Here is a 12,911-nt window from a genome sequence, read left to right on the forward strand (position 1 = left end):
TTTTTGCAGTCAGCAGAGCCCCAGCACAACTCCAGCAAGACTTTGGACCAGGCAAACAGATCTCCCTTTTTGTTGCAGCCTGGCTCAGGGTCTTGGACTTTGCTCCCAAGTTCTGGGTGCCTGTCGGTTTAGCAGTGGCTTCAGCTTTACCAAGGAGTATCCCCACAACTGGCATATGGAAGTGGGGTGATGTAGCCTGTGGGAGTCTCCTCATCCACCATGGCTGACCTAGTAAGGATATTTGGGAGGCAAGAAGGGAGCTTGTTCAACACAGCGGTAACAGACATCGTTGCTTTAAACGTTGAGAGCCTGACTTCGAGTCATTTATTGTGGGCATATTTAAGCACATCAGAACTTGGTGAAAACTTTCCTACTGACCTCTCCAACCCCACCTTAGGGAGAGGCAGCCATGAGCAGGAATAGAAAAGGCTTGCTGTAATAATTAATTGCTTTAATACGCTTGGCCTTGGTGACTTGGATTGGTGGTCCTTCTCCTCCATCTTTGGGATTAATAGAACAACTTGCAGGAACCAGGTGAGTCCTTTCAGAACCCTGGTGGGTTCTGAGGCTGAGAGCTCAGTGAGTGGGTTGTGCTTGGCAGCAGGCATGCCTAATACCTAAGAAACCCAGGAAAGGGTGTCAGATCTCCTGGGACTGGAGTGCCAGATGGCTGGGAGCTACCATGCGGGTACCGGGACTGAACCCAGGTCCTCTGGAAGAGCAGCTAGTGCTTATAACTACTAAGTCAGCACTCCAGCCCCATAATGTAATGTTCTTAAAGAAGGAAAACTTCCACATTAATAGTTCTTCAAACTTACTTCCTGCTGGGTTGCTGGGGATCCCCTGACAGCCTCTAGACTGCTAGCAAGACTTTCCAAGTATAGGAAGTTCTCATCCATCCATCTGTCTGTTTATCCATCCATCCATCCATCCACCCACCCACCCATCCATCCATCCATCCATCCATCCATCCATTCACCTGGGCTTCTCAGCAGAGGTGGAGAGAGGAGCAGGGACTCCCGCAGACAGCCCAGCCTTGGCCTGTTTTCATGAACAGAGTCTGTAGCTGGCCCCGACTTCCCTTCTCACAGGCTCTCAGCGAAGCCTTCCTGTCTCTGTCCCCAGTTCCTTTGGCACCTTCTTCCCCCTGTGATCAGACCTGCCCATCATTCACAGTGCACTCAGAGTTGTCTTTCAAAACATCTTATGGTGATGGTCACAGAGCTCTGGACTATGACCCCTAGTCTAAAGTGAAGACTCCACGTGGGGTGCCCTCAGGGCTGCTTTGCTTCAGGTCTGTGGCCTTTTCTCTTTTCCTGTGTCCTCTGTCCCAGACCCAGTGCTCTGGTACCTGGGGTGGCAGGTGTGTCTCTACTAGCCAGGACTTTCTGCTCATGGATTTTAAAGTCAGCACACCTCTACTAACTACTTATAATATCCATTGTCAGTTAAGCCTGAACAGTTCTAGGGGCTTCTCTTCTCTGTAAGCTGTCACTTTTACTCCTATTTACAGTTGGTAGGGATGTGAAAAACTGAGTAATTTAGTCAAGGCCATAGCTACTAATGGCAGTGCTAGGATTTGGCAGAGCTGAGCCACCCTATCTGCCACCCCACTACACACACACACCATCAATACATCCCCGAGCCCAGGTTGGCCTCATACTCACTATATAGATATTGATAACCATGCAGTCCTGACTTTTGGGCCTCCTCCTACCAGGGGATGCTGTTTTAGTTTCAGTTTTAGTGCTGTGAAGAGATGCCATGACCACAGCAAGTCTTATAAAGGGAAACACTGCCACCACCCCTCCCACCCGGACCAACACTTAACCTCTTTGTTCTCCCTGGAAGTGAAAATTGCCATCAAGGCTGTTCCAAGCATGGAGAAGTCACAGAAACTTGACAATATATAGTTCTAGCCACTGAAGCGGCTGCAGTGTCCCTGGGTGGATCTCTTCTACTTACACATACCTGACCACAGCACTCCTGTGGAGGAGACACTGCAGGCCTGCCACCAGCTGCATCAGGAGGTGAGGGAGGGCCCCGATGTTCTCTGACCCTTTCATCCTGACCCTGTCAGAGCGAGTGCTGGGAACACACACAGAGCTGGGCACAGACCTCACTCTAGGCTCCTCACAATGGGCTGAGCTGGACTGTGTTGGAGTCTCTCCTTGAGCTGGGCTATGATGGAGTCTCTCTCTGAGCTGCATTGTGATGGAGTCTCTCACCTACAGGGCAAGTTTGTGGAGCTTGGTCTGTCCAACTATGCCTCCTGGGAAGTGGCTGAGATCTGTACCCTCTGCAAGAAAAATGGCTGGATCCTGCCAACTGTGTACCAGGTGAGAGGGAGCTGGCGTGCCAGGACCATTCAGACTTTGGGGTTCAAGGACCATTCAGACTTTGGGGTTCAAGGTTCTATCGATCCTAGATCCTGGATAACAAAGTAGATGGTTATAAACAATAAACCCAAACCCGCCACTATTAAGTGTATACCTGTCAGGAACCACAGAGGGGGGGAGAGAGAGAGAGAGGGAGAGAGAGAGAGAAAGAGAGAGAGATTTGCCATGCTGTTGGGTGTTGAGGCATGGAGGGATAAGAGTTGCACCTGAGACTCAAGGCAAGGGGCTGGAGATTCTATTGACCTTGGTGGAAGGAATGGGAGGTTTGGGGGATGGGAGCAAATGTCTTGTGTACATTTTAGCAAAATTGTTTTTGTTAGCTTGTGGCTTTGCTTCCCATGTTACTGAAGTATAAGAAAGCCATGAGGAATACACTTGCTGCTGCTGTAGCATTGACCTGCAGCCCTCCCATACCCATCTCTGGCATCTTTTTTCTATCTTTCCTATAAGCATCCTCACTCCCCCCTCAAGAGGGCTGTTTGACTTTGAACTGGAAGGACTGAACAGAGGCTTGACCTGCCTTGACTCTGCCTGTCAGGCCAACTTTTTCTCTCTCTTTTTCTCTCTGCTTCAGAGAAGAGGTAAACAGATCCCAGCATATGCCCTGATGGTCAGTGTCCAGGATTGTTATGGATTCAACTGAGGGACTTCACAAAGGTACGTTTGGGGTCTCTTTTCTTGATATGTCCCCCTTTTCCAAATGTCCCTGCAGGGCATGTACAATGACACCACCTGGCAGGTGGAGAAGGAGCTCCTCCCCTGCCTCAGACACTTCGGACTGAGGTTCTACGCCTACAACCCTTTGGCTGGTATGGGCTGCCGTGGGCACAAGCCCTGTGAGTGGGTGGGCATGCCCGGCCTGACTCTATGAATTTCTGTCATGGTGAAATCCAATCCAGGCCCTGGGAGTTCAGGGAGCTTTGAGAAGTGGTGCCTGAGTCCCCTTCTTCCCACGCTCTCTTCTGCTCTCCAGTTCCTAGCCAGGAATGACCTGGCTGTCTCTGAAAGAAGTCTGGGCCAGGGTCTGACTGCTGCTTTTCCACAGGGGGGCCTGCTGACTGGCAGATACAACTATGAAGTAAAGGATGAGAACCAGCCCTTGATCCACTTATTTGGGAAGAAATGGGATAATATCTACATGGACCAGTGAGCTGTGGCGGAGGTTGTGTCTCAGCAGGTAGTTCGTATCCCAGTACCCATAGAAAGAGTCATTCTTCATTGCTTGCTTGTCTACAGTACAATGTTGAGTGGAGACAAAAGGACCAGTGGCCTTCCTAGCTGTCAGCCTAGCCCCAGTCTCAGGAAAAGACCCTCTTCCTTCTTTCCTTCCTTCCTTCCTTCCTTCCTTCCTTCCTCCCTTCCTTCCTTCCTCCCTTCCTTTTTCCTTCCTTCCTTCCTTTCTTCCTTCCTTCCCTCCTTCCTTCCTTCCTTCCTTCCTCCCTTCCTTTCTTTCTTTCTTCCTTCCTTTCTTTCTTCCTTCCTTCCTTCCTTTCTTCCTTTCTTCTTTCCTTTCTCCCTTCCTTCCTTTTTCCTTCCTTCCCTTCTTCCTTCCTTTCTTCCTTCCTTCCCTCCTTCCTTCTTTCCTTCCTTCCTTCCTTCCTTTCTTCCTTCCTTCCTTTCTTCTTTCCTTTCTCCCTTCCTTCCTTCCTTCCTTCCTTTCTTCCTTCCTTCCTTTCTTCTTTCCTTTCTCCCTTCCTTCCTTCCTACCTTCTCTTCTTCCTTCCTTTCTTCCTTCCTTCCCTCCTTCCTTCCTTCTTTCCTCTCTTCCTTCCTCCCTTCCTTTCTTCCTTTCTTTCTTTCTATTTATTTATATTTGTTTGTTTGTTTATGTACATGGGTGTTTTGCCTGCATGCACGTCTGTGTAGCCCATTCATGCAGTGCCTGAGGATGCCTAAAGAGTGCATTAGATCACCTTAAAGCTGGAATGACAAAAGTTGTTAGCTGCCATGTGGTGGTTTTTGTATGTGTCTTAGTCAGGGTTCCTATTCCTGTACAAACATCATGACCAAGAAGCAAAGGGAGGAAAAGTCTTATTCGGCTTACACTTCCACACTGCTGTTCATCACCAAAGGAAGTCAGGACTGGAACTCAAGCAGGTCAGGAAGCAGGAGCTGATGCAGAGGCCATGGAGGGATGTTTGTTACTGGCTTGCTTCCCCTGGCTTGTTCAGCTTGCTTATAGAACCCAAGGCTACCAGCCCAGGGATGGCACCACCCACAAGGGGCCCTCCCTCCTTGATCACCAACTGAGAAAATGCCCCACAGCTGGATCTCATGGAGGTACTTCCCCAACTGAAGCTCCTTTCTCTGTGATAACTCCAGCCTGTGTCAAGTTGACACGCAAAACCAGCCAGTACAGTTTGTTTGGACTTTTTTTTTTTAATTTTCAGAGAATCTCAATTTTATTTATGTATAGATAGCATCTCATTTTGAAATTCAAAGTACTGTAAGATTACACAGTACCAAGTTGTGTGAAGTTGAAGGGTGAAAGAGTTAAACGCTGTTTGGTAGTTTGCCGTGTGGTTTTGAGGATGGCTCCTGGGTCATCTAGAAGAGTGGTCAACTCTCTCAACTGTGAAGCTACATCCCAGTCCCAAGATGCCCTGATTTAAAGATGGAGGACAAACAGTGCTGGATCAGGACACAGGCCTTCTCTGGCCTTTAGATGCACACAACTGTGCACACATGTATGTGTATACGTGCACACATGTATGTGTATACGTGCACACATGTATGTGTATATGTGCACACACAACTTCAACTCACAAATCAAATCAAATCAAATAAGATGAAATAAGAAAAAGTGGAATTGGTAAGATAGCCCAGTGGCACAGTGCTTGTATACTAAGTGCAAGGTCCCGCGTTCTGTCCTAGTTCTGAGAAGAAAAAGAGGACAAAGGAAAAAAAAAAAAGACAAACTAAGAAAACATTTTAAAATATAGCAAGATTGTCATCCATAATCTATGCACAGTGACAGTTAAAAGGAAATCATTTCCTCTTCCATTCTTTTCTTGTTAGACATAGCCCAGGCTAACCCATAACTCATGATCTTCCTTCCTAAGTGCTAGGTTTAGATGTGTGTGCTACCATGGCCAGCCACTTTATATATAAAAAAAAAATATTGAAAGTAGATTCTTCTCTCATACAATACATCCTGACCTGTTTCCCTCCCTCCACCCCTTCCAGCTCTTTTTCATCTCCCCTCTCTCCCAGATCCACTCCCACTCTATTTCCCTTCAGAAAACTGCAGGTCTCCAAGAGAAAACAACTATTAAGATACAATAAGATAAGGCAAAAGCCCCCATATCGAGGCTGGACAAAGTAACCCAGTAGGAAGAAGAGAAAAAAAAAAAACTTTTTCAAGACAAGACTTTGTGTATCCTAGGCTAGTCTTGAACTTGCTATGTAGCCAAATATGACCTTGTATTTCTGATCCTCCTGCCTCTAGGTCCCTCGTGTTGGGATTACAGATGTTTCCCACCACCTACATTCTGTGAAGAGGTGGTGACTGGACTCAGGGCCTCTGGAATAGCTAGGCAAGCATACCACCAACTGAGCTAACATCCCAGACAGCACCCCGTCAGGATTGCAGAGATTGGACCACACTCAAAAGACACCAAGCTACTGAACCCTCTACTTCAGCCAACCAGCTCTAGAAGGAAGACCACTTCAAGGGCACTGACCTTGGGAAGAAGTTCTAGAAGGCCACCTACGGAACCTAAGCATGACCTCAGCTACCACTCACAGCTCCGGGTAACCCATCATGCCTCGTCTGCTAACTCGGCTTCTGCCCCTTTAGGGGACCCAGAGTTGCCTGTAGGTGAATTGTGGAGAGAGTATTTCCCCCCTCTTCTGAAACTCTTTTCTTTTGCTTCCCATAGCACATCTGGCTTGGCCCAGGGCCTTGCACCATGGTTTAAGTGTCTATTGGGCCTTAGGAATTGTGATTTTGTTGATGAGAAGCCTGGAGTCCACATAGTCCTACTAAGGGAAGAGAAACCAATGTGAGCTTAATTGCAACACATATAAGTCCTGCTCTTCAGGTGGGAGCCAGTCTTGTTGGCTCTGGGGTCTGTCTGTCTCTTCCTCATGAAGTCTCTCTGGCATCAGCCTTGGGTAATAACATCTCGTGTCTGACTGCTCCCCAAGGATGTTCCATAAATGGGGCTAATAAACAAGAAGGAAGCCGGGCGGTGGTGGCGCATGCCTTTAATCCCAGCACTTGGGAGGCAGAGGCAGGTGGATTTCTGAGTTCGAGGCCAGCCTGGACTACAGAGTGAGTTCCAGGACAGCCAGGGCTACACAGAGAAACCCTGTCTCGGGGGAAAAAAAAAAAGGAAAAAGAAAAAAAGGAATACATTCAGTTCTTTCTGGGAGTTTAGGATGCACAGATTCCCAAATGTTGTTAGCAACAGATAGGCACAGAGGGGCAAGTAACAGGCCCGGAGAGTGCTAGAATCTGTCTGTCTCCCCTTGCATGGTGCCCAAGGAGACGCAGCCTGGAGCAACTGGAACAAAACTTGGCCGCTACTGAGGAAGGGCCTCTGGAGCCGGCTGTTGTGGATGCCTTTAACCAAGCCTGGAACATGGTCGCCCACGAGTGTCCCAACTACTTCAGATAGACTGCTGTGACTCAAGATGCCAGGGGCTCTCCTGCCACCTCTTAGAGTCACACCCTGGCCAGTGCTGGCCTTAGTGTGGGCTTTTCTGCTGGTCTCCACCTGTTTCTCGTCTGAATAAAGCAGGTGTCTGATCTGGCTGCAGCCGGGACTGAACTTCAGACTGTCTCCTCTGCTGCTCAACACCTGTTCCCTCCACCCTGCCTGGGGACCCTTGAGAAATCAGGGAACCAGGAGCTAGGCTTCAGAGAGCACAGATGCCAAGGGTCTCACATTGCCTGGCAAGGGTTTCCTCACCATGTCCTGATGCAGCCTCACCCCTCACTCTTCTACTCATGACAGAATGAGGTGGGCATGGGTATGCTCACCTGCTAATTCCAGCACTCAGGGAGGAGATTTGCCCCACGTGTGATGTTAACATTAATCTATGTAGTGAGTTCCAGGCCAGTCAAGGATATGTAAGGAGACTGTCTCCAAAGGACAGAAAGTGAACCAAAATGAACATGGTAGATTAAAGGGGCATGCCCAGAGAGAGGCTGGTGTACCAGGTGATTCTGGGTCATTGAATTGACCCTTGAGATTAACCAAGATGAAGATCATACCTCAAAATAAAACTTATATCTATGAACTCTAAGAAGAAAATATCCAGAGCTTTCCTATCTTCCTTTTCTATCCATTCAGAATGACTATGGGGGAAACATGTACACACGCACGCGCGCACACACGCACGCACACACGCGCGCACACACACACACACACACACACACACACACTTTTCTTAGACCCTTGGGACAAATATATGTCCTTGGGCAAGGCACTGTTTTCTTAGATACTGTACTGGCTGGTTTGTGTGGCAACTTGACACAGGCTGGAGTTATCACAGAGAAGGGAGCTTCAGTTGGGGAAGTGCCTCCATGAGATCCAGCTTTAGGGCATTTTCTCAATTAGTGATCAAGGGGGTAGGGCCTCTTGTGGGTGGTGCCATCCCTGGGATGGAAGTCTTGGGTTCTATAGGACAGCAGGCTGAGCAAGCCAGGGGAAGCAAACCAGTAAGGAACATCACTCCATGGCCTCTGCATCAGCTCCTGCTTCCTGACCTGCTTGAGTTCCAGTCCTGACTTCCTCTGGTGATCAACAGCAATGTGGAAGTAAGCTAAATAAACTCTTTCTTCCCCAACTTGCTTATTGGTCATGATGTTTGTGCAGGAATAGAAACCCTGACTAAGACAGATACCAAAAGTATAGGAGCAAGATTGAAGCAATAGCCAAGTGTGATGGGGCACACCTTTTTTTTTCGAGACAGGGTTTCTCTGTATAGCCCTGGCTGTCCTGGAGCTCACTCTGTAGACCAGGCTGGTCTCAAACTCAGAAATCCGCCTGCCTCTGCCTCCCAACTGCTGGGATTAAAGGCGTATGCCACCACCGCCCGGCCGATGGGGCACACCTTTAATCCCAGGATTCAGAAGACAGAGGCAGGCAAATATCTATGAGTTTGTGTCTGACCTGGTCCATATAGTAAGTTCCAGGCCAGGGGTGCATAGAAAAAACCCTGTCTCAAACAATAACAGAAAAAAAGGAGATAACACTAATTGGTTTTCAGTGATGGAATAAAAATGGCCCCACAGGCTCATATATTTGAATGCTTAGTCATTGGGGAATGGCATTACTAGGGAGGGATTAGTAGACATGGCTTTGTTGGAGCAGGTATGGCCTTGTCTATCACTTTGGGTGAGGTTTTGAGGTTTCAAATGTTAAAGCCAGGCCCAGTGGCTCTCTCTTCAGGCTGCCTTTAGATCCTGACAGGAGCCATGCAGCAAAAGCAAGTGAGCTTCCTGAAGATGGCCCAGGGTTTTGCACATGGCTGCAGAGGGTGTGCTCTGAATAGCGTAGACCCCAGGGACTCTGTCCCAGGATGGCATCTTGCTGCTGACAATGCCTTCCCCAGGGACTCTGTCCCAGGATGGCATCTTGCTGCTGACAATGCCTTCCCCAGGGACTCTGGCCCAGGATGGTGTCTTGCTGCTGACAATGCCTTCCCCAGGGACTCTGGCCCAGGATGGAGTCTTGCTGCTGATGTGCCTTTCCATGCTATTTCTCTCATTTATCCGACATGATGTGGGAAATCCCTCGCTGCCTATAGTTTTCAGGGTATTTGCTCATTCTGTTGGGCAGGTTTCCTGCAGAATCAATTTCAACATGTACTTTCATGTAATAATGTGGTTTAGGCAAACTGATGATTTCATAATTCCTGATAATGATTTTATAGAACTCCTGAATTGATTCTAATTGAACTAATTTTAAGGCCTCCTTCAGAGTAAGAAAGCAGCAAAAAGAGTTTTGTGAACCTTCATGTGTCACAAGCAAATTTTACCAGGAAAAGAAATAGGCTTGGGACAGATTTATGATCAAGGGAAACATTCCTTCTAGGTTAGCAATGAGACCACTAATTTCAGTAAGTAAGGTCATAAACCAGGAGTGGGTGATTTATTATGCATGTAAGTACAGAAAATAAATGATTGACTAACTCATCTATTCAAGACTTCAAAACAGTAAGACACAAGACAGATGACCTGTCTCTTAACAAAAACCTTGTTAACTTATGACATAAAAACTATTGCTTTAAACTTATGATGAACTTGTGGAGCTAAAAAAATAGATAAGGAATGTTTAGTTAGGTGTGAGTCTTAATGGAAAGACATGTAAACAATTCTGCTGTAACTCATCAAATTTTATTGACCTATGACAAGAACTATTACTTTGAACTTACTATGAGTTTATGGAATGTAAAAGTGCTTAGAAAACCATATAGCTAGTTATCCTGCTGTAATGATTCTACCTGGTTTTTGTTGTTGCTGTTGTTTGTTTGTGTGTGTGTGTGTGTGTGTATGTGTGTGTGTGTGTGTGTGTGTGTGTAGCCCTGCCTGTCCTGGAACTCACTCTGTAGATCAGGCTTGCCTCAAACTCAGAAATCCGCCTGCCTCTGCCTCCCGAATGCTGGGATTAAAGACGTGTGCCACTACTGCCTGGCAATTTTACCTGTTTTATGATAATTGCTTTTATGGCAATGAGGTAATCTTTCTTCTTATGTAGAGAACTTTGTCCTAGACGATATAAAAAGGCAAAGAGGAAGAATAAAGGTGTGGGTTTTTGGAGTTTCTCTCCATCCACCAATTGTGTATATATATATATATATATATATATATATATATATCTGTATATAAGTATGTAGGTATGAATGTAGGTATGTGTGTATATATGTATGTATGCATGTGCACATGTGAAATTGATAAAACTGGCTTGTTGAAGCATTTTGCTTCATCCATTGAGCATTTGTGTGAATGTGTGATTTATTCTTTTTTTTTTTTTTTCTTTTTCACAAGCCTCCTAAGAGTTAAAAGAGCTCAGAGTTTCTAGCTGGTCTCCAAGAGTACCATCCAAGTAACTAAGTTACCTTTTTTTTTTTTTTTTTTTTTTTTTTTTCTTGTTTTTGTTTTTCCGAGACAGGGTTTCTCTGTATAGCCCTGGCTGTCCTGGAACTCACTCTGTAGACCAGGCTGGCCTCAAACTCAGAAATCCACCTGCCTCTGCCTCCCAAGTGCTGGGATTAAAGGCGTGTACCACCACTGCCCAGCTACGTTTCTTTTTCTAATAGCATGCTGCTATCAGCAGGAGTTAATTGCCAGAAGCCATCAGCTCTGGCCCCAGAAGAGTAAAGAGGGTTCAGAATTTCTTGCCAGTTCAAAGCAGTGCTGGGGCCATGCTCTGGCTCTCCTCCTCCTCCTTGCCTTTGTCACTGCCTGCCGTGATCAAATGAAGCACCCGAGTTGCCAGTAGCTACCAGCTTTTAGCTCATTGCCCACTCTACATCCCACCTCAGTTTACCCCTGGTATCAAAGCTGGTCTTTGACAAGCTCTAGATCTAGAACTCTCAGTTACTTCTTCAGCACCATGTCTGCCTGCACGCTGCCATGTGTCCTGAAATAATGATAACAGACTATAAGCTCTGAATCTGTAAACCAGCCCCAATGAATGCTTTCCTTTATGAGAGTTGCCATGGTCATGGTGTCTCTTCACAGCAATAGAGCACTGACTAAGATGAGGATGGACTGTGTGGTGCTTTGAATACGCTTGGCCCAGGGAGTGGCACTATTAGGAGGTGTGGAATAGGTTTGGCCCTGTTGGAAGAAGTATGTCACTCTGGAGGTGGACTTTGAGACCCTCCTCCTAGCTGCCTGGTAGTCTTTTCCTGTTTGCCTTCAGAACAAGATGTAGAACTCTCAGTACCATGTCTGCCTGGATGCTACCATGATTACTGCCAAGATGATAATGGACTGAACCTCTGAACTATAAGCCAGCCCCAATTAAATGTTGTCCTTTATAAGAGTTGCCTTGATCATGGTGTCTCTTCACAGCAATGGAAACCCCAACTAAAGCAGACTGCATCAAAACTAAAAAGTTGTTCATAATTGTGCACTTCTATGATCTCAGTGTTGGGAAGGTTAAGGCAGGGGTATGGAGAGTTTGAGGCAGCCTGGTTTATGTAACAGAAGCTTGTTTCAATAAGCAAACAAATAAAAAGTTTTATTGGGAATCAAAGAATCCAATCAAGACAAACACAAAGCTGGGCAGTGGTGGTGAAGTAATAAAGTCAAAAACAAATCTGTAGAAACAAGGTTCTGGGAATGTAGAAATAAAGAGAAATAAGAGAGCTATATTCCAGCCGGGTGGTGGTGGCACACGCCTTTAATCCTAGCACTTGGGAGGCAGAGGCAGGCGGATTTCTGAGTTCGAGGCCAGCCTGGTCTATAGAGTGAGTTCCAGGACAGCCAGGGCTACACAGAGAAACCCTGTCTTGAAAAGAGAGAGAGAGAGAGAGAGAGAGAGAGAGAGAGAGAGAGAGAGAGAGAGAGAGAGAGAGAGAGAGAGAGAGAGAGAGCCATATTCCAGCTCTTGTAAGCAGCAAGCAATGTGGAAACAAAGTTTTACAGTAGCAAGTAGCAGCTTCAGACACTGAGAAGTTATGTTCCAGGGATACCCAAGGACATGTAAAAAACAAAGTTCTGGTGGTCAGAATGTTGAGACAGAATGACCAGGCCATTCTGCCTAAGCTAAGTAAGGCCAAACAAAAATAACTGGTGGTCACAATGACATTAAGGTCCGCGAAAACAAGATTAGCAATTCTCAAAAGAGCCTCCCGGGCTGGTGAGATAGCTCAGCGGTTAAGAGCACCGAATGCTCTTCCGAAGGTCCTGAGTTCAAATACACATGGTGGCTCACAACTATCCGTAATGAGATCAGACACCTTCTTCTGGTGTGTCTGAAGACAGCTACAGTGTACTTACATATAATAATAAATAAATCTTTAAAAAAAAAAAAAAAAAAGAAGAACCTTCCAACCTTTTCCTGTGGTGAATTTCGAAAAAGACCACAAACTGTCACCCTGACCTTGCTGATGACAATCCCCCTACCAGCTAGTTACTCAGCCCCTCCCCAGGTGCAGAGCTGGATAGGGAAGTTGGCCGACTAAGCCAAGAACAGCCCTGAGCAAGCCAACCAATGCCTGATGAGATCCTTTGTCCTGTGTTCCACCAATCAGAGTCAGCCAGCTAGTCCTGTTGCAGGAATCTGCCCTCTGTAAAGTATAAAAGATGTGTGCTTTCTGAATTCGGGCTTGACCCCCGCCCCCAAATCTAACAACTCAAGGCTAGAAAGATGGTGTAATGGTTAAAAACATAGTTAAGGCCTGGTGGTGGTGGCGCATGCCTTTAATCCTAGCACTTGGGAGGCAGAGGCAGACAGATTTCCGAGTTCGAGGCCAGCCTGGTGTACAGAGTGAGTACCAGAACAGCTGGGGCTACAGAGAGAAACCCTGTCTCGAAAAACCAAAAAAAAA

The 12,911-nt window shown here is 46.7% G+C and overlaps 1 protein-coding gene across 1 annotated transcript; it reads left to right on the forward strand.

The window, feature by feature from the left end:
* Positions 1–682: 682 nt before the first annotated feature.
* Positions 683–3,457, forward strand: LOC116095791 (aflatoxin B1 aldehyde reductase member 2-like). The gene is made up of 5 exons (XM_031377039.1): positions 683–688; positions 1,938–2,030; positions 2,235–2,339; positions 2,974–3,009; positions 3,112–3,457. Exons 1-5 carry the CDS (start codon positions 683–685, stop codon positions 3,268–3,270), a joined length of 399 nt encoding a protein of 132 aa, XP_031232899.1. The 3' UTR covers positions 3,271–3,457.
* The last annotated feature ends 9,454 nt before the right edge of the window (positions 3,458–12,911 follow it).

This window comes from Mastomys coucha, unplaced genomic scaffold, assembly GCF_008632895.1.
Source record: "Mastomys coucha isolate ucsf_1 unplaced genomic scaffold, UCSF_Mcou_1 pScaffold18, whole genome shotgun sequence".
NCBI classification, from domain to species: Eukaryota; Metazoa; Chordata; class Mammalia; order Rodentia; family Muridae; genus Mastomys; species Mastomys coucha.